We start from the raw sequence: 19,425 nt of genomic DNA, 5'->3' as shown, positions 1-19,425 counted from the left end.
AAATTTAAAAACTGAAGATACTGCGATTTATAGAGTAACCCTAAGAAATGAAAATGCCCATATAATCTGTGTAAAGCTTGGCTTTTTTTCCCAAAAATGTTATTCCTGAATCTATTGGTGCTTACATTGACACTCATATCGGTAACAGCATCCATTTTCATCAGGTACCAGCACTGGTGGATATTTGTTTGCACAGGTAATTTCCTTTACAGGTGGGCAGTATGTCGGTACTACACTTATATCGTTGTCTCCATTACAGACGACTTCTGTACAGTTGGATAATTTGAATCTTTCTCCAGGCTGCAAAATGAAGAAAAAGTTTTTGTCACAAAATTCTGCTAACAGGTATAACCTTTACTCCTCTTTTTAGATTTATGATATAGTGTTTCCAGCAATGGTGGTGTTGGAAAGGAAATCAGTATGTGTTACTACTCTTCAATTTGTGGTGCTAATGATTTCTAATGGCAACTAGAGGTATTCAAAATTCTGACCATGTTATGGGGGATATAAAATGCCTAGTTTTCTAAATCTGAAAAAAAGACCAAAAGGAAAACATTCACTGATAGCAAAAAGTTGCCAATACTCTACAGGATTAATACGTTTAATGCTAAAAGAAGGTGGAAACCTTAACTAAACTTTTTTCTTATGCATGAGGAGCTCTTCTGGGGCTTGAGGGAATAAGGTTTAGGTTACAGGAAGTGATTTCCATTATGCTATGTATAGCCTATATAGTATATACTATGTGTCAACAGAGAACATGACAATAAAAAAAAAGTTTGAAGAAATATAGATAAAAGGGCAGAAGAACAGAAAAGAACACAAGCCTTCACTGTATCTTAAACACTTCTGTTTAGTGAAAAAATACGATCCACAAGAAAATTCCTTGTATTGTGTCAGTGAGAAGATACCTTACATATGCAAGGCATCAAAAAGACTCTTACTAAAAATAAAGTAACAAGAAAAGAATATTGTAACTTGCTTTATCAGTATAAAAAAGTGAAATTCCAAAAAAGGAAAATTCAAATAGTGTGTCGTACATATTGCCCATCATTAGCACAATAACTAAGATAATCAGCACAAGTAAGGTTTAAAGACTGCAAACTGTTCCAATCTGGTACCACCCAAACAATGATACTATTTCAACAGTCAAAAAATAACACAGAAAATACATACTTGTAATGGAGGATAAATAGTGGAAACACAACCATGAAAAATAGCACTTGTAGAAGTGGGAGGCAGAGGAACTGATGTTGTTACAGAAGACCACTCAGACGATGTAGTGGCTGGTGAAGTAGTGATGGTACAATTCACAGTGTATCGTTCAATACTACATGTTGGGCTACAGATGGCATAAAACCGACATCCTTCACTATCCATTCTGTTATAAATCAGGTCACCTGTGGAATAAGTAACATGTATGAATATTTAAAAAAACAAAACACCACTTTTAATAGAAGAAAGTAAAAAAAAAAAAAAAAAACAGGTAAAAAACAAAAGGAAGTGAGGAATAAAAAAAGGGGAGATATAGGAAATAAATAAAGAGGCTAAAAATCATATAAACTAACCGGGTGAAAAAACAGCATCACCAATCTTGCAGAAACAGGGAGTAGATAAAATAAGAGGCGGAGATGTGGTAAAGAAAGGTTCACTTTGGGTAATGAGGGTGGAGGTGCTGGTGGTGGTCGAGGGAATGGAGGTTACGCAGTTGTAGTTGGGGCTGCAGCAGAGCACGCGGATCTTGTAGTTGAGGCACATCTTGAATTTGCCCATCTGGTCCTCGTTCTTGCACACCAGTCCAAAGTGGACGTCGCACTGCACGACCTGTCCGACCTCTTGGATGGCAACGTCGGGGTAGTCCTCTGCCCGGCACTCGATCTGCTTTGGCTGCTGGCAGACTCGCTTGCCGGCGGCGCGGATGTGCTGGTAGGTTTCAAAGTCTCCCTGGTTGGGCCCCGAGGAGGGGAAGTCGACGTCGAACCACTCGCTCCAGCTGCACACTTCGGGTTCACAAGGGGGGGAGACGGGGGGCGTGGTGGTGGAGGATGTGGTAGGCAGCGTTGGCGTGGGGCTGGTGGTGCTGGTGGAAGTGCTGATGATTTCTGTTGAGGTGGGAGATGTAGTGCTGGAGATGTAGGGCGTGGAGGTGGAGGTGGTCACCGTGGTGGAGGACGGCATGGTTGTGCTCGTGGTGCTGTTGGTGGGGCTGGTGGTGGTCGAGGGGGTGGGGGTTACGCAGCTGTAGTTGGGGCTGCAGCAGAGCACGCGGATCTTGTAGTTGAGGCACATCTTGAATTTGCCCGTCTGGTCCTCGTTCTTGCACACCAGTCCAAAGTGGACGTCGCACTGCACGACCTGTCCGACCTCTTGGATGGCAACGTCGGGGTAGTCCTCTGCCCGGCACTCGATCTGCTTTGGCTGCTGGCAGACTCGCTTGCCGGCGGCGCGGATGTGCTGGTAGGTTTCAAAGTCTCCCTGGTTGGGCCCCGAGGAGGGGAAGTCGACGTCGAACCACTCGCTCCAGCTGCACACTTCGGGTTCACAAGGGGGGGAGACGGGGGGCGTGGTGGTGGAGGATGTGGTAGGCAGCGTTGGCGTGGGGCTGGTGGTGCTGGTGGAAGTGCTGATGATTTCTGTTGAGGTGGGAGATGTAGTGCTGGAGATGTAGGGCGTGGAGGTGGAGGTGGTCACCGTGGTGGAGGACGGCATGGTTGTGCTCGTGGTGCTGGTGGTGGGGCTGGTGGTGGTCGAGGGGGTGGGGGTTACGCAGCTGTAGTTGGGGCTGCAGCAGAGCACGCGGATCTTGTAGTTGAGGCACATCTTGAATTTGCCCGTCTGGTCCTCGTTCTTGCACACCAGTCCAAAGTGGACGTCGCACTGCACGACCTGTCCGACCTCTTGGATGGCAACGTCGGGGTAGTCCTCTGCCCGGCACTCGATCTGCTTTGGCTGCTGGCAGACTCGCTTGCCGGCGGCGCGGATGTGCTGGTAGGTTTCAAAGTCTCCCTGGTTGGGCCCCGAGGAGGGGAAGTCGACGTCGAACCACTCGCTCCAGCTGCACACTTCGGGTTCACAAGGGGGGGAGACGGGGGGCGTGGTGGTGGAGGATGTGGTAGGTGGCGTTAGCGTGGGGCTGGTGGTGCTGGTGGAAGTGCTGATGATTTCTGTTGAGGTGGGAGATGTAGTGCTGGAGATGTAGGGCGTGGAGGTGGAGGTGGTCACCGTGGTGGAGGACGGCATGGTTGTGCTCGTGGTGCTGGTGGTGGTCGAGGGGGTGGGGGTTACGCAGCTGTAGTTGGGGCTGCAGCAGAGCACGCGGATCTTGTAGTTGAGGCACATCTTGAATTTGCCCGTCTGGTCCTCGTTCTTGCACACCAGTCCAAAGTGGACGTCGCACTGCACGACCTGTCCGACCTCTTGGATGGCAACGTCGGGGTAGTCCTCTGCCCGGCACTCGATCTGCTTTGGCTGCTGGCAGACTCGCTTGCCGGCGGCGCGAATGTGCTGGTAGGTTTCAAAGTCTCCCTGGTTGGGCCCCGAGGAGGGGAAGTCGACGTCGAACCACTCGCTCCAGCTGCACACTTCGGGTTCACAAGGGGGGGAGACGGGGGGCGTGGTGGTGGAGGATGTGGTAGGCGGCGTTGGCGTGGGGCTGGTGGTGCTGGTGGAAGTGCTGATGATTTCTGTTGAGGTGGGAGATGTAGTGCTGGAGATGTAGGGCGTGGAGGTGGAAGTGGTCACCGTGGTGGAGGACGGCATGGTTGTGCTCGTGGTGCTGGTGGTGGGGCTGGTGGTGGTCGAGGGGGTGGGGGTTACGCAGCTGTAGTTGGGGCTGCAGCAGAGCACGCGGATCTTGTAGTTGAGGCACATCTTGAATTTGCCCGTCTGGTCCTCGTTCTTGCACACCAGTCCAAAGTGGACGTCGCACTGCACGACCTGTCCGACCTCTTGGATGGCAACGTCGGGGTAGTCCTCTGCCCGGCACTCGATCTGCTTTGGCTGCTGGCAGACTCGCTTGCCGGCAGCGCGGATGTGCTGGTAGGTTTCAAAGTCTCCCTGGTTGGGCCCCGAGGAGGGGAAGTCGACGTCGAACCACTCGCTCCAGCTGCACACTTCGGGTTCACAAGGGGGGGAGACGGGGGGCGTGGTGGTGGAGGATGTGGTAGGCAGCGTTGGCGTGGGGCTGGTGGTGCTGGTGGAAGTGCTGATGATTTCTGTTGAGGTGGGAGATGTAGTGCTGGAGATGTAGGGCGTGGAGGTGGAGGTGGTCACCGTGGTGGAGGACGGCATGGTTGTGCTCGTGGTGCTGGTGGTGGGGCTGGTGGGGGTCGTGGGGGTGGGGGTTACGCAGCTGTAGTTGGGGCTGCAGCAGAGCACGCGGATCTTGTAGTTGAGGCACATCTTGAATTTGCCCGTCTGGTCCTCGTTCTTGCACACCAGTCCAAAGTGGACGTCGCACTGCACGACCTGTCCGACCTCTTGGATGGCAACGTCGGGGTAGTCCTCTGCCCGGCACTCGATCTGCTTTGGCTGCTGGCAGACTCGCTTGCCGGCGGCGCGGATGTGCTGGTAGGTTTCAAAGTCTCCCTGGTTGGGCCCCGAGGAGGGGAAGTCGACGTCGAACCACTCGCTCCAGCTGCACACTTCGGGTTCACAAGGGGGGGAGACGGGGGGCGTGGTGGTGGAGGATGTGGTAGGCGGCGTTGGCGTGGGGCTGGTGGTGCTGGTGGAAGTGCTGATGATTTCTGTTGAGGTGGGAGATGTAGTGCTGGAGATGTAGGGCGTGGAGGTGGAGGTGGTCACCGTGGTGGAGGACGGCATGGTTGTGCTCGTGGTGCTGGTGGTGGGGCTGGTGGTGGTCGAGGGGGTGGGGGTTACGCAGCTGTAGTTGGGGCTGCAGCAGAGCACGCGGATCTTGTAGTTGAAGCACATCTTGAATTTGCCCGTCTGGTCCTCGTTCTTGCACACCAGTCCAAAGTGGACGTCGCACTGCACGACCTGTCCGACCTCTTGGATGGCAACGTCGGGGTAGTCCTCTGCCCGGCACTCGATCTGCTTTGGCTGCTGGCAGACTCGCTTGCCGGCGGCGCGGATGTGCTGGTAGGTTTCAAAGTCTCCCTGGTTGGGCCCCGAGGAGGGGAAGTCGACGTCGAACCACTCGCTCCAGCTGCACACTTCGGGTTCACAAGGGGGGGAGACGGGGGGCGTGGTGGTGGAGGATGTGGTAGGCGGCGTTGGCGTGGGGCTGGTGGTGCTGGTGGAAGTGCTGATGATTTCTGTTGAGGTGGGAGATGTAGTGCTGGAGATGTAGGGCGTGGAGGTGGAGGTGGTCACCGTGGTGGAGGACGGCATGGTTGTGCTCGTGGTGCTGGTGGTGGGGCTGGTGGTGGTCGAGGGGGTGGGGGTTACGCAGCTGTAGTTGGGGCTGCAGCAGAGCACGCGGATCTTGTAGTTGAGGCACATCTTGAATTTGCCCGTCTGGTCCTCGTTCTTGCACACCAGTCCAAAGTGGACGTCGCACTGCACGACCTGTCCGACCTCTTGGATGGCAACGTCGGGGTAGTCCTCTGCCCGGCACTCGATCTGCTTTGGCTGCTGGCAGACTCGCTTGCCGGCGGCGCGGATGTGCTGGTAGGTTTCAAAGTCTCCCTGGTTGGGCCCCGAGGAGGGGAAGTCGACGTCGAACCACTCGCTCCAGCTGCACACTTCGGGTTCACACGGGGGGGAGACGGGGGGCGTGGTGGTGGAGGATGTGGTAGGCGGCGTTGGCGTGGGGCTGGTGGTGCTGGTGGAAGTGCTGATGATTTCTGTTGAGGTGGGAGATGTAGTGCTGGAGATGTAGGGCGTGGAGGTGGAGGTGGTCACCGTGGTGGAGGACGGCATGGTTGTGCTCGTGGTGCTGGTGGTGGGGCGGGTGGTGGTCGTGGGGGTGGGGGTTACGCAGCTGTAGTTGGGGCTGCAGCAGAGCACGCGGATCTTGTAGTTGAGGCACATCTTGAATTTGCCCGTCTGGTCCTCGTTCTTGCACACCAGTCCAAAGTGGACGTCGCACTGCACGACCTGTCCGACCTCTTGGATGGCAACGTCGGGGTAGTCCTCTGCCCGGCACTCGATCTGCTTTGGCTGCTGGCAGACTCGCTTGCCGGCGGCGCGGATGTGCTGGTAGGTTTCAAAGTCTCCCTGGTTGGGCCCCGAGGAGGGGAAGTCGACGTCGAACCACTCGCTCCAGCTGCACACTTCGGGTTCACACGGGGGGGAGACGGGGGGCGTGGTGGTGGAGGATGTGGTAGGCGGCGTTGGCGTGGGGCTGGTGGTGCTGGTGGAAGTGCTGATGATTTCTGTTGAGGTGGGAGATGTAGTGCTGGAGATGTAGGGCGTGGAGGTGGAGGTGGTCACCGTGGTGGAGGACGGCATGGTTGTGCTCGTGGTGCTGGTGGTGGGGCTGGTGGTGGTCGAGGGGGTGGGGGTTACGCAGCTGTAGTTGGGGCTGCAGCAGAGCACGCGGATCTTGTAGTTGAGGCACATCTTGAATTTGCCCGTCTGGTCCTCGTTCTTGCACACCAGTCCAAAGTGGACGTCGCACTGCACGACCTGTCCGACCTCTTGGATGGCAACGTCGGGGTAGTCCTCTGCCCGGCACTCGATCTGCTTTGGCTGCTGGCAGACTCGCTTGCCGGCGGCGCGGATGTGCTGGTAGGTTTCAAAGTCTCCCTGGTTGGGCCCCGAGGAGGGGAAGTCGACGTCGAACCACTCGCTCCAGCTGCACACTTCGGGTTCACACGGGGGGGAGACGGGGGGCGTGGTGGTGGAGGATGTGGTAGGCGGCGTTGGCGTGGGGCTGGTGGTGCTGGTGGAAGTGCTGATGATTTCTGTTGAGGTGGGAGATGTAGTGCTGGAGATGTAGGGCGTGGAGGTGGAGGTGGTCACCGTGGTGGAGGACGGCATGGTTGTGCTCGTGGTGCTGGTGGTGGGGCTGGTGGTGGTCGAGGGGGTGGGGGTTACGCAGCTGTAGTTGGGGCTGCAGCAGAGCACGCGGATCTTGTAGTTGAGGCACATCTTGAATTTGCCCGTCTGGTCCTCGTTCTTGCACACCAGTCCAAAGTGGACGTCGCACTGCACGACCTGTCCGACCTCTTGGATGGCAACGTCGGGGTAGTCCTCTGCCCGGCACTCGATCTGCTTTGGCTGCTGGCAGACTCGCTTGCCGGCGGCGCGGATGTGCTGGTAGGTTTCAAAGTCTCCCTGGTTGGGCCCCGAGGAGGGGAAGTCGACGTCGAACCACTCGCTCCAGCTGCACACTTCGGGTTCACACGGGGGGGAGACGGGGGGCGTGGTGGTGGAGGATGTGGTAGGCGGCGTTGGCGTGGGGCTGGTGGTGCTGGTGGAAGTGCTGATGATTTCTGTTGAGGTGGGAGATGTAGTGCTGGAGATGTAGGGCGTGGAGGTGGAGGTGGTCACCGTGGTGGAGGACGGCATGGTTGTGCTCGTGGTGCTGGTGGTGGGGCTGGTGGTGGTCGAGGGGGTGGGGGTTACGCAGCTGTAGTTGGGGCTGCAGCAGAGCACGCGGATCTTGTAGTTGAGGCACATCTTGAATTTGCCCGTCTGGTCCTCGTTCTTGCACACCAGTCCAAAGTGGACGTCGCACTGCACGACCTGTCCGACCTCTTGGATGGCAACGTCGGGGTAGTCCTCTGCCCGGCACTCGATCTGCTTTGGCTGCTGGCAGACTCGCTTGCCGGCGGCGCGGATGTGCTGGTAGGTTTCAAAGTCTCCCTGGTTGGGCCCCGAGGAGGGGAAGTCGACGTCGAACCACTCGCTCCAGCTGCACACTTCGGGTTCACACGGGGGGGAGACGGGGGGCGTGGTGGTGGAGGATGTGGTAGGCGGCGTTGGCGTGGGGCTGGTGGTGCTGGTGGAAGTGCTGATGATTTCTGTTGAGGTGGGAGATGTAGTGCTGGAGATGTAGGGCGTGGAGGTGGAGGTGGTCACCGTGGTGGAGGACGGCATGGTTGTGCTCGTGGTGCTGGTGGTGGGGCTGGTGGTGGTCGTGGGGGTGGGGGTTACGCAGCTGTAGTTGGGGCTGCAGCAGAGCACGCGGATCTTGTAGTTGAGGCACATCTTGAATTTGCCCGTCTGGTCCTCGTTCTTGCACACCAGTCCAAAGTGGACGTCGCACTGCACGACCTGTCCGACCTCTTGGATGGCAACGTCGGGGTAGTCCTCTGCCCGGCACTCGATCTGCTTTGGCTGCTGGCAGACTCGCTTGCCGGCGGCGCGGATGTGCTGGTAGGTTTCAAAGTCTCCCTGGTTGGGCCCCGAGGAGGGGAAGTCGACGTCGAACCACTCGCTCCAGCTGCACACTTCGGGTTCACACGGGGGGGAGACGGGGGGCGTGGTGGTGGAGGATGTGGTAGGCGGCGTTGGCGTGGGGCTGGTGGTGCTGGTGGAAGTGCTGATGATTTCTGTTGAGGTGGGAGATGTAGTGCTGGAGATGTAGGGCGTGGAGGTGGAGGTGGTCACCGTGGTGGAGGACGGCATGGTTGTGCTCGTGGTGCTGGTGGTGGGGCTGGTGGTGGTCGAGGGGGTGGGGGTTACGCAGCTGTAGTTGGGGCTGCAGCAGAGCACGCGGATCTTGTAGTTGAGGCACATCTTGAATTTGCCCGTCTGGTCCTCGTTCTTGCACACCAGTCCAAAGTGGACGTCGCACTGCACGACCTGTCCGACCTCTTGGATGGCAACGTCGGGGTAGTCCTCTGCCCGGCACTCGATCTGCTTTGGCTGCTGGCAGACTCGCTTGCCGGCGGCGCGAATGTGCTGGTAGGTTTCAAAGTCTCCCTGGTTGGGCCCCGAGGAGGGGAAGTCGACGTCGAACCACTCGCTCCAGCTGCACACTTCGGGTTCACAAGGGGGGGAGACGGGGGGCGTGGTGGTGGAGGATGTGGTAGGCGGCGTTGGCGTGGGGCTGGTGGTGCTGGTGGAAGTGCTGATGATTTCTGTTGAGGTGGGAGATGTAGTGCTGGAGATGTAGGGCGTGGAGGGGGCGGTGGTCACGGTGGTGGAGGACGGCATGGTTGTGCTCGTGGTGCTGGTGGTGGGGCTGGTGGTGGTCGAGGGGGTGGGGGTTACGCAGCTGTAGTTGGGGCTGCAGCAGAGCACGCGGATCTTGTAGTTGAGGCACATCTTGAATTTGCCCGTCTGGTCCTCGTTCTTGCACACCAGTCCAAAGTGGACGTCGCACTGCACGACCTGTCCGACCTCTTGGATGGCAACGTCGGGGTAGTCCTCTGCCCGGCACTCGATCTGCTTTGGCTGCTGGCAGACTCGCTTGCCGGCGGCGCGGATGTGCTGGTAGGTTTCAAAGTCTCCCTGGTTGGGCCCCGAGGAGGGGAAGTCGACGTCGAACCACTCGCTCCAGCTGCACACTTCGGGTTCACAAGGGGGGGAGACGGGGGGCGTGGTGGTGGAGGATGTGGTAGGCGGCGTTGGCGTGGGGCTGGTGGTGCTGGTGGAAGTGCTGATGATTTCTGTTGAGGTGGGAGATGTAGTGCTGGAGATGTAGGGCGTGGAGGTGGAGGTGGTCACCGTGGTGGAGGACGGCATGGTTGTGCTCGTGGTGCTGGTGGTGGGGCTGGTGGTGGTCGAGGGGGTGGGGGTTACGCAGCTGTAGTTGGGGCTGCAGCAGAGCACGCGGATCTTGTAGTTGAAGCACATCTTGAATTTGCCCGTCTGGTCCTCGTTCTTGCACACCAGTCCAAAGTGGACGTCGCACTGCACGACCTGTCCGACCTCTTGGATGGCAACGTCGGGGTAGTCCTCTGCCCGGCACTCGATCTGCTTTGGCTGCTGGCAGACTCGCTTGCCGGCGGCGCGGATGTGCTGGTAGGTTTCAAAGTCTCCCTGGTTGGGCCCCGAGGAGGGGAAGTCGACGTCGAACCACTCGCTCCAGCTGCACACTTCGGGTTCACACGGGGGGGAGACGGGGGGCGTGGTGGTGGAGGATGTGGTAGGCGGCGTTGGCGTGGGGCTGGTGGTGCTGGTGGAAGTGCTGATGATTTCTGTTGAGGTGGGAGATGTAGTGCTGGAGATGTAGGGCGTGGAGGTGGAGGTGGTCACCGTGGTGGAGGACGGCATGGTTGTGCTCGTGGTGCTGGTGGGGGGGCTGGTGGTGGTCGAGGGGGTGGGGGTTACGCAGCTGTAGTTGGGGCTGCAGCAGAGCACGCGGATCTTGTAGTTGAGGCACATCTTGAATTTGCCCGTCTGGTCCTCGTTCTTGCACACCAGTCCAAAGTGGACGTCGCACTGCACGACCTGTCCGACCTCTTGGATGGCAACGTCGGGGTAGTCCTCTGCCCGGCACTCGATCTGCTTTGGCTGCTGGCAGACTCGCTTGCCGGCGGCGCGGATGTGCTGGTAGGTTTCAAAGTCTCCCTGGTTGGGCCCCGAGGAGGGGAAGTCGACGTCGAACCACTCGCTCCAGCTGCACACTTCGGGTTCACACGGGGGGGAGACGGGGGGCGTGGTGGTGGAGGATGTGGTAGGCGGCGTTGGCGTGGGGCTGGTGGTGCTGGTGGAAGTGCTGATGATTTCTGTTGAGGTGGGAGATGTAGTGCTGGAGATGTAGGGCGTGGAGGTGGAGGTGGTCACCGTGGTGGAGGACGGCATGGTTGTGCTCGTGGTGCTGGTGGTGGGGCTGGTGGTGGTCGAGGGGGTGGGGGTTACGCAGCTGTAGTTGGGGCTGCAGCAGAGCACGCGGATCTTGTAGTTGAGGCACATCTTGAATTTGCCCGTCTGGTCCTCGTTCTTGCACACCAGTCCAAAGTGGACGTCGCACTGCACGACCTGTCCGACCTCTTGGATGGCAACGTCGGGGTAGTCCTCTGCCCGGCACTCGATCTGCTTTGGCTGCTGGCAGACTCGCTTGCCGGCGGCGCGAATGTGCTGGTAGGTTTCAAAGTCTCCCTGGTTGGGCCCCGAGGAGGGGAAGTCGACGTCGAACCACTCGCTCCAGCTGCACACTTCGGGTTCACACGGGGGGGAGACGGGGGGCGTGGTGGTGGAGGATGTGGTAGGCGGCGTTGGCGTGGGGCTGGTGGTGCTGGTGGAAGTGCTGATGATTTCTGTTGAGGTGGGAGATGTAGTGCTGGAGATGTAGGGCGTGGAGGTGGAGGTGGTCACCGTGGTGGAGGACGGCATGGTTGTGCTCGTGGTGCTGGTGGTGGGGCTGGTGGTGGTCGAGGGGGTGGGGGTTACGCAGCTGTAGTTGGGGCTGCAGCAGAGCACGCGGATCTTGTAGTTGAGGCACATCTTGAATTTGCCCGTCTGGTCCTCGTTCTTGCACACCAGTCCAAAGTGGACGTCGCACTGCACGACCTGTCCGACCTCTTGGATGGCAACGTCGGGGTAGTCCTCTGCCCGGCACTCGATCTGCTTTGGCTGCTGGCAGACTCGCTTGCCGGCGGCGCGGATGTGCTGGTAGGTTTCAAAGTCTCCCTGGTTGGGCCCCGAGGAGGGGAAGTCGACGTCGAACCACTCGCTCCAGCTGCACACTTCGGGTTCACACGGGGGGGAGACGGGGGGCGTGGTGGTGGAGGATGTGGTAGGCGGCGTTGGCGTGGGGCTGGTGGTGCTGGTGGAAGTGCTGATGATTTCTGTTGAGGTGGGAGATGTAGTGCTGGAGATGTAGGGCGTGGAGGTGGAGGTGGTCACCGTGGTGGAGGACGGCATGGTTGTGCTCGTGGTGCTGGTGGTGGGGCTGGTGGTGGTCGTGGGGGTGGGGGTTACGCAGCTGTAGTTGGGGCTGCAGCAGAGCACGCGGATCTTGTAGTTGAGGCACATCTTGAATTTGCCCGTCTGGTCCTCGTTCTTGCACACCAGTCCAAAGTGGACGTCGCACTGCACGACCTGTCCGACCTCTTGGATGGCAACGTCGGGGTAGTCCTCTGCCCGGCACTCGATCTGCTTTGGCTGCTGGCAGACTCGCTTGCCGGCGGCGCGGATGTGCTGGTAGGTTTCAAAGTCTCCCTGGTTGGGCCCCGAGGAGGGGAAGTCGACGTCGAACCACTCGCTCCAGCTGCACACTTCGGGTTCACAAGGGGGGGAGACGGGGGGCGTGGTGGTGGAGGATGTGGTAGGCGGCGTTGGCGTGGGGCTGGTGGTGCTGGTGGAAGTGCTGATGATTTCTGTTGAGGTGGGAGATGTAGTGCTGGAGATGTAGGGCGTGGAGGTGGAGGTGGTCACCGTGGTGGAGGACGGCATGGTTGTGCTCGTGGTGCTGGTGGTGGGGCTGGTGGTGGTCGAGGGGGTGGGGGTTACGCAGCTGTAGTTGGGGCTGCAGCAGAGCACGCGGATCTTGTAGTTGAAGCACATCTTGAATTTGCCCGTCTGGTCCTCGTTCTTGCACACCAGTCCAAAGTGGACGTCGCACTGCACGACCTGTCCGACCTCTTGGATGGCAACGTCGGGGTAGTCCTCTGCCCGGCACTCGATCTGCTTTGGCTGCTGGCAGACTCGCTTGCCGGCGGCGCGAATGTGCTGGTAGGTTTCAAAGTCTCCCTGGTTGGGCCCCGAGGAGGGGAAGTCGACGTCGAACCACTCGCTCCAGCTGCACACTTCGGGTTCACAAGGGGGGGAGACAGGGGGCGTGGTGGTGGAGGATGTGGTAGGCGGCGTTGGCGTGGGGCTGGTGGTGCTGGTGGAAGTGCTGATGATTTCTGTTGAGGTGGGAGATGTAGTGCTGGAGATGTAGGGCGTGGAGGTGGAGGTGGTCACCGTGGTGGAGGACGGCTGGGTTGTGCTCGTGGTGCTGGTGGTGGGGCTGGTGGTGGTCGTGGGGGTGGGGGTTACGCAGCTGTAGTTGGGGCTGCAGCAGAGCACGCGGATCTTGTAGTTGAGGCACATCTTGAATTTGCCCGTCTGGTCCTCGTTCTTGCACACCAGTCCAAAGTGGACGTCGCACTGCACGACCTGTCCGACCTCTTGGATGGCAACGTCGGGGTAGTCCTCTGCCCGGCACTCGATCTGCTTTGGCTGCTGGCAGACTCGCTTGCCGGCGGCGCGGATGTGCTGGTAGGTTTCAAAGTCTCCCTGGTTGGGCCCCGAGGAGGGGAAGTCGACGTCGAACCACTCGCTCCCGCTGCACACTTCGGGTTCACACGGGGGGGAGACGGGGGGCGTGGTGGTGGAGGATGTGGTAGGCGGCGTTGGCGTGGGGCTGGTGGTGCTGGTGGAAGTGCTGATGATTTCTGTTGAGGTGGGAGATGTAGTGCTGGAGATGTAGGGCGTGGAGGTGGAGGTGGTCACCGTGGTGGAGGACGGCATGGTTGTGCTCGTGGTGCTGGTGGTGGGGCTGGTGGTGGTCGAGGGGGTGGGGGTTACGCAGCTGTAGTTGGGGCTGCAGCAGAGCACGCGGATCTTGTAGTTGAGGCACATCTTGAATTTGCCCGTCTGGTCCTCGTTCTTGCACACCAGTCCAAAGTGGACGTCGCACTGCACGACCTGTCCGACCTCTTGGATGGCAACGTCGGGGTAGTCCTCTGCCCGGCACTCGATCTGCTTTGGCTGCTGGCAGACTCGCTTGCCGGCGGCGCGGATGTGCTGGTAGGTTTCAAAGTCTCCCTGGTTGGGCCCCGAGGAGGGGAAGTCGACGTCGAACCACTCGCTCCAGCTGCACACTTCGGGTTCACAAGGGGGGGAGACGGGGGGCGTGGTGGTGGAGGATGTGGTAGGCAGCGTTGGCGTGGGGCTGGTGGTGCTGGTGGAAGTGCTGATGATTTCTGTTGAGGTGGGAGATGTAGTGCTGGAGATGTAGGGCGTGGAGGTGGAGGTGGTCACCGTGGTGGAGGACGGCATGGTTGTGCTCGTGGTGCTGGTGGTGGGGCTGGTGGTGGTCGAGGGGGTGGGGGTTACGCAGCTGTAGTTGGGGCTGCAGCAGAGCACGCGGATCTCGTAGTTGAGGCACATCTTGAATTTGCCCGTCTGGTCCTCGTTCTTGCACACCAGTCCAAAGTGGACGTCGCACTGCACGACCTGTCCGACCTCTTGGATGGCAACGTCGGGGTAGTCCTCTGCCCGGCACTCGATCTGCTTTGGCTGCTGGCAGACTCGCTTGCCGGCGGCGCGGATGTGCTGGTAGGTTTCAAAGTCTCCCTGGTTGGGCCCCGAGGAGGGGAAGTCGACGTCGAACCACTCGCTCCAGCTGCACACTTCGGGTTCACAAGGGGGGGAGACGGGGGGCGTGGTGGTGGAGGATGTGGTAGGCGGCGTTGGCGTGGGGCTGGTGGTGCTGGTGGAAGTGCTGATGATTTCTGTTGAGGTGGGAGATGTAGTGCTGGAGATGTAGGGCGTGGAGGTGGAGGTGGTCACCGTGGTGGAGGACGGCATGGTTGTGCTCGTGGTGCTGGTGGTGGGGCTGGTGGTGGTCGAGGGGGTGGGGGTTACGCAGCTGTAGTTGGGGCTGCAGCAGAGCACGCGGATCTTGTAGTTGAGGCACATCTTGAATTTGCCCGTCTGGTCCTCGTTCTTGCACACCAGTCCAAAGTGGACGTCGCACTGCACGACCTGTCCGACCTCTTGGATGGCAACGTCGGGGTAGTCCTCTGCCCGGCACTCGATCTGCTTTGGCTGCTGGCAGACTCGCTTGCCGGCGGCGCGGATGTGCTGGTAGGTTTCAAAGTCTCCCTGGTTGGGCCCCGAGGAGGGGAAGTCGACGTCGAACCACTCGCTCCAGCTGCACACTTCGGGTTCACACGGGGGGGAGACGGGGGGCGTGGTGGTGGAGGATGTGGTAGGCGGCGTTGGCGTGGGGCTGGTGGTGCTGGTGGAAGTGCTGATGATTTCTGTTGAGGTGGGAGATGTAGTGCTGGAGATGTAGGGCGTGGAGGTGGAGGTGGTCACGGTGGTGGAGGACGGCATGGTTGTGCTCGTGGTGCTGGTGGTGGGGCTGGTGGTGGTCGAGGGGGTGGGGGTTACGCAGCTGTAGTTGGGGCTGCAGCAGAGCACGCGGATCTTGTAGTTGAGGCACATCTTGAATTTGCCCGTCTGGTCCTCGTTCTTGCACACCAGTCCAAAGTGGACGTCGCACTGCACGACCTGTCCGACCTCTTGGATGGCAACGTCGGGGTAGTCCTCTGCCCGGCACTCGATCTGCTTTGGCTGCTGGCAGACTCGCTTGCCGGCGGCGCGGATGTGCTGGTAGGTTTCAAAGTCTCCCTGGTTGGGCCCCGAGGAGGGGAAGTCGACGTCGAACCACTCGCTCCAGCTGCACACTTCGGGTTCACACGGGGGGGAGACGGGGGGCGTGGTGGTGGAGGATGTGGTAGGCGGCGTTGGCGTGGGGCTGGTGGTGCTGGTGGAAGTGCTGATGATTTCTGTTGAGGTGGGAGATGTAGTGCTGGAGATGTAGGGCGTGGAGGTGGAGGTGGTCACCGTGGTGGAGGACGGCATGGTTGTGCTCGTGGTGCTGGTGGTGGGGCTGGTGGTGGTCGAGGGGGTGGGGGTTACGCAGCTGTAGTTGGGGCTGCAGCAGAGCACGCGGATCTTGTAGTTGAGGCACATCTTGAATTTGCCCGTCTGGTCCTCGTTCTTGCACACCAGTCCAAAGTGGACGTCGCACTGCACGACCTGTCCGACCTCTTGGATGGCAACGTCGGGGTAGTCCTCTGCCCGGCACTCGATCTGCTTTGGCTGCTGGCAGACTCGCTTGCCGGCAGCGCGGATGTGCTGGTAGGTTTCAAAGTCTCCCTGGTTGGGCCCCGAGGAGGGGAAGTCGACGTCGAACCACTCGCTCCAGCTGCACACTTCGGGTTCACAAGGGGGGGAGATGGGGGGCGTGGTGGTGGAGGATGTGGTAGGCGGCATTGGCGTGGGGCTGGTGGTGCTGGTGGAAGTGCTGATGATTTCTGTTGAGGTGGGAGATGTAGTGCTGGAGATGTAGGGCGTGGAGGTGGAGGTGGTCACCGTGGTGGAGGACGGCATGGTTGTGCTCGTGGTGCTGGTGGTGGGGCTGGTGGTGGTCGAGGGGGTGGGGGTTACGCAGCTGTAGTTGGGGCTGCAGCAGAGCACGCGGATCTTGTAGTTGAGGCACATCTTGAATTTGCCCGTCTGGTCCTCGTTCTTGCACACCAGTCCAAAGTGGACGTCGCACTGCACGACCTGTCCGACCTCTTGGATGGCAACGTCGGGGTAGTCCTCTGCCCGGCACTCGATCTGCTTTGGCTGCTGGCAGACTCGCTTGCCGGCGGCGCGGATGTGCTGGTAGGTTTCAAAGTCTCCCTGGTTGGGCCCCGAGGAGGGGAAGTCGACGTCGAACCACTCGCTCCAGCTGCACACTTCGGGTTCACAGGTGGTTTTTGAATATGTTGTAGTTTTTACTGTTGTGCTGCTGATCATTGTAGAAGTTGTTTCTTTTTGAGGTTTCGTAGTTGGTTTTAATGTTGTTCTTGTATGGATGTAGTCCGTTTTTGGTTGGACTGTTGATTTACTTGTTGTCTTGTGTTTTGTTTGGAGATATGGTGTCGTTGATACTGTTCTGAATGATGTACTTGAAAGCAGTGTAGTTGGTTGTGTTGTTGTACTAAGATTTTCAGTGGTTGTTCCACATGGTACTGTTTTATTTCTGCAGCATTTAAATCTTATTTCATAATTATAGCAGATGGGTGGCAGCTGATCTTTATTGTAACATTTTAACCCTTCTTCTTTGTTACACATTATGTGTTGCTCCAGTAGAGGATATGGTGTATTAGGGAACCTCACTGCTCTGCATTCCACATCCTCTCTCTTGTCGCAGACTTTGTACCCGTTTTTTTTAATGTTTTCAATCGTATCAAAATCTCCATCATTGTAACCTGATCCTGGATAACTGACATCATACCATCTTGACCAGTAACATTCTTCTTTAAAACAAGGAGGAGTTGTTAAAGGAGATGTGGTGACTGGTGCTGTCATTTTGGTTGTGGTTGTTGTTTCTTCAGTAGTTGAATGCATGAATGTTGTACTTTCAGAAGTTGTAGTAACTGAGTATGTTGTTTCAGTAGATGTTTCTGTCAGAGTTGTAGCTGGAGTTGTGACCGGGGTTGATGTGCTGAAAGGCGTTGTTGATGAGCATGGTACAAAGACACAGCAGAGGATTCTGATTTCGTAATTGTTGCACATTGTTGAAATTTGATCCTTGTTGTAACATATAAGCCCTTGTGTTGTACTGCATTCTACTTTTTGGCCAAGGTCTTTCAGTGGTATATCAGGAAACTTTTCTGCTCTGCATTCTACAGCCCGTGGGGCTTTACAGACTTCATAACCTTTCGCTCGTAAATCATCAAAAGTTTCAAAATCTCCCCCATCATAGCCAGGGGTTTGTAGACTCCCGTCATACCATTCTGACCACTCACAGACTTCATGAACACATACTGATGTAGTTGGTGACACTGAAGGAAAAAAGGAAGAGATCACAAAACTAAGAATAAATTCCTGCAGATACTATCTTGTTTTGTTATTTTAAATGGACTGACCATTTTCCTAATGTAATTTTTCTTTCATTATGGTCCTGTAGTGCATCAGTTTATTATATGTATAATTTAGTATGTTGTAGAACCAAAAATCCATCACCCAGCTATTTAATGTACTGACATGCTTGGAACTGCCATCCTCAAAGAGAATACTAATTATGTGTTACAAGGTGCTGAAATAAGGCTCGGGTCTAATTTACACACTCTGGGAAAAAAACAAGTCTCACTTGTTTTGCATTTGGTTCAGGGTATTTCCTTTGGTTGTATCTTTCTGCAGTATATACTAGTCTCACTGGAATGTATTGAAATCAGTGGAAAGAGTAATGCTTAGCATATGCATCAAGATCCGTAGCTACCTTTTTCTTCCAAATCAGTTTACTCCTCATTGCACTGTCTTTGCTCCTCTATTTCAAGCATCCCTACTCTTTCTATTTTAGCTCTCATCTTAAGAAACCATTAACTGGTTGAAGAGCTTTTGCAGGTGAACTCTCATTATGAAATAGATAGAAAATAGCTACTGAATTCCAGCAATGCTGATATTTTCTGTGATTTCAAAATTTATGTATTTCATACTGAATACTGATTTCCTAAAACAACATTTGCCCAGAATAACTAGAGATTCCCAACCTGAAGGATGCTGTACAGGAATTTAAAAAATGAAAATTTCCTTATCTCAATGCCAATATCTGAGCAATCCACTTAGTACTGTAAAATATATTTTACTCACTAATCAAGAGAATACACTCTTATGGGCTACAAAGGATATACCTGTGGAAGTAGTGGAAGGTGGTGTAGAGCTGAAGTGAAATGTCGTTGCTGTTGTGGGTGATGTTGAGACTAGACATTCATGGATAAACCTTTGAAGCGTTCCATTGGGACCACAGATTGCAACAATACACCATCCTGTTCCATCTGTCGTGTTGTAGATCACATCGTTGTAGTTGTATTTCTGCCCCTCATAAATACAGATGCATTCTGTAGATCAAAACAAGATGTTATTCCTTGCTATCTGAAACACAGAGTACCTTAAATGTGTCTTATTTATATAGAAACAACTTCATCAACGTACCATGTTCATCATATCTGCATTTTTTGCCATGAATTGTGCATTCGCTGAAAAAGAAAAGGAGATTATGAATGTGGGCATATTGGTTCGTGACATAACTTTTTTGTTTCAATTTTCCTTCTATCAATCCTTTGCTATTCATTGTGTGTTTAAATGTAAAATAACCCTAGATATTCAGTTTTGCCATACAAAATCAGGCTAGGTATCTTCACATATTTCTCTGGCAAGAAAGGTAGCTCTTCCTTGAGCCAGCATATAAAACATGCAGCATCTCTACCAGTGCTTTTGGGAACAAGGCAAAAGGTGTGAGATGGGTGATTTGAAATATTCTTATCCCATCGATAAGTCCACTTATTTTTTGGAAGGGCAGGTGCAGTAAATGTATCATTTACATTTCAAAGGATATATACAACAGATCACTACCACAGATGTTGAGGTAATCTACACAGTGAATTTCCATTAGACTTCCAAAATATGCAAGAATAAGTCTGGTTTTAAGGGCAATTTATCTATTATCTGTTAAGAACTGGATCTTGATGTATTTATTTACAGGGAATAAGGGCATCTATACACTGAACAAACTGAAATATAGATTTGCATTTAATGGGTTAGGTTTAGTGCTGCTAGACACAGACAATATAAATATAGGTACATTTCTGCATTTTAAAATGTGTTAAGACTTTAATGAAAAAATAAGGTTTGCTTCTTCTCAGAAATACAGCATAGCTCAAGAACTATTGGAATTTATCCAAAGGCTGTGTTACTTAATAATGTAATGAATCATTTGCATTAGAATTTAGTATTTAATGCTGTTAACTTTGCCTAGATGATGTAGGCAAAGGCGTCTATGAAGTACAAAACCTG

At 55.7% G+C, this 19,425-nt stretch overlaps 1 protein-coding gene across 1 annotated transcript in view; it reads right to left on the bottom strand.

Moving 5' to 3' along the window:
• Positions 1–19,425, bottom strand: part of LOC116445982 (mucin-5AC-like) — a 48,087-nt gene that overhangs the window by 10,773 nt on the left and 17,889 nt on the right. The window contains exons 27-31 of the mRNA XM_032113178.1: positions 18,565–18,608; positions 18,264–18,470; positions 1,566–17,414; positions 1,174–1,397; positions 126–300 (exon numbers count right to left, since the gene is read on the bottom strand). Of these exons, the coding sequence (XP_031969069.1) occupies positions 126–300; positions 1,174–1,397; positions 1,566–17,414; positions 18,264–18,470; positions 18,565–18,608 (16,499 nt within the window). The remainder of the gene's footprint in view (positions 1–125; positions 301–1,173; positions 1,398–1,565; positions 17,415–18,263; positions 18,471–18,564; positions 18,609–19,425) is intronic.

The sequence above is a fragment of the Corvus moneduloides genome, chromosome 6 (genome assembly GCF_009650955.1).
Source record: "Corvus moneduloides isolate bCorMon1 chromosome 6, bCorMon1.pri, whole genome shotgun sequence".
Taxonomy (NCBI): domain Eukaryota; kingdom Metazoa; phylum Chordata; class Aves; order Passeriformes; family Corvidae; genus Corvus; species Corvus moneduloides.
This window is presented reverse-complemented; position numbering and strand designations above follow the sequence as displayed.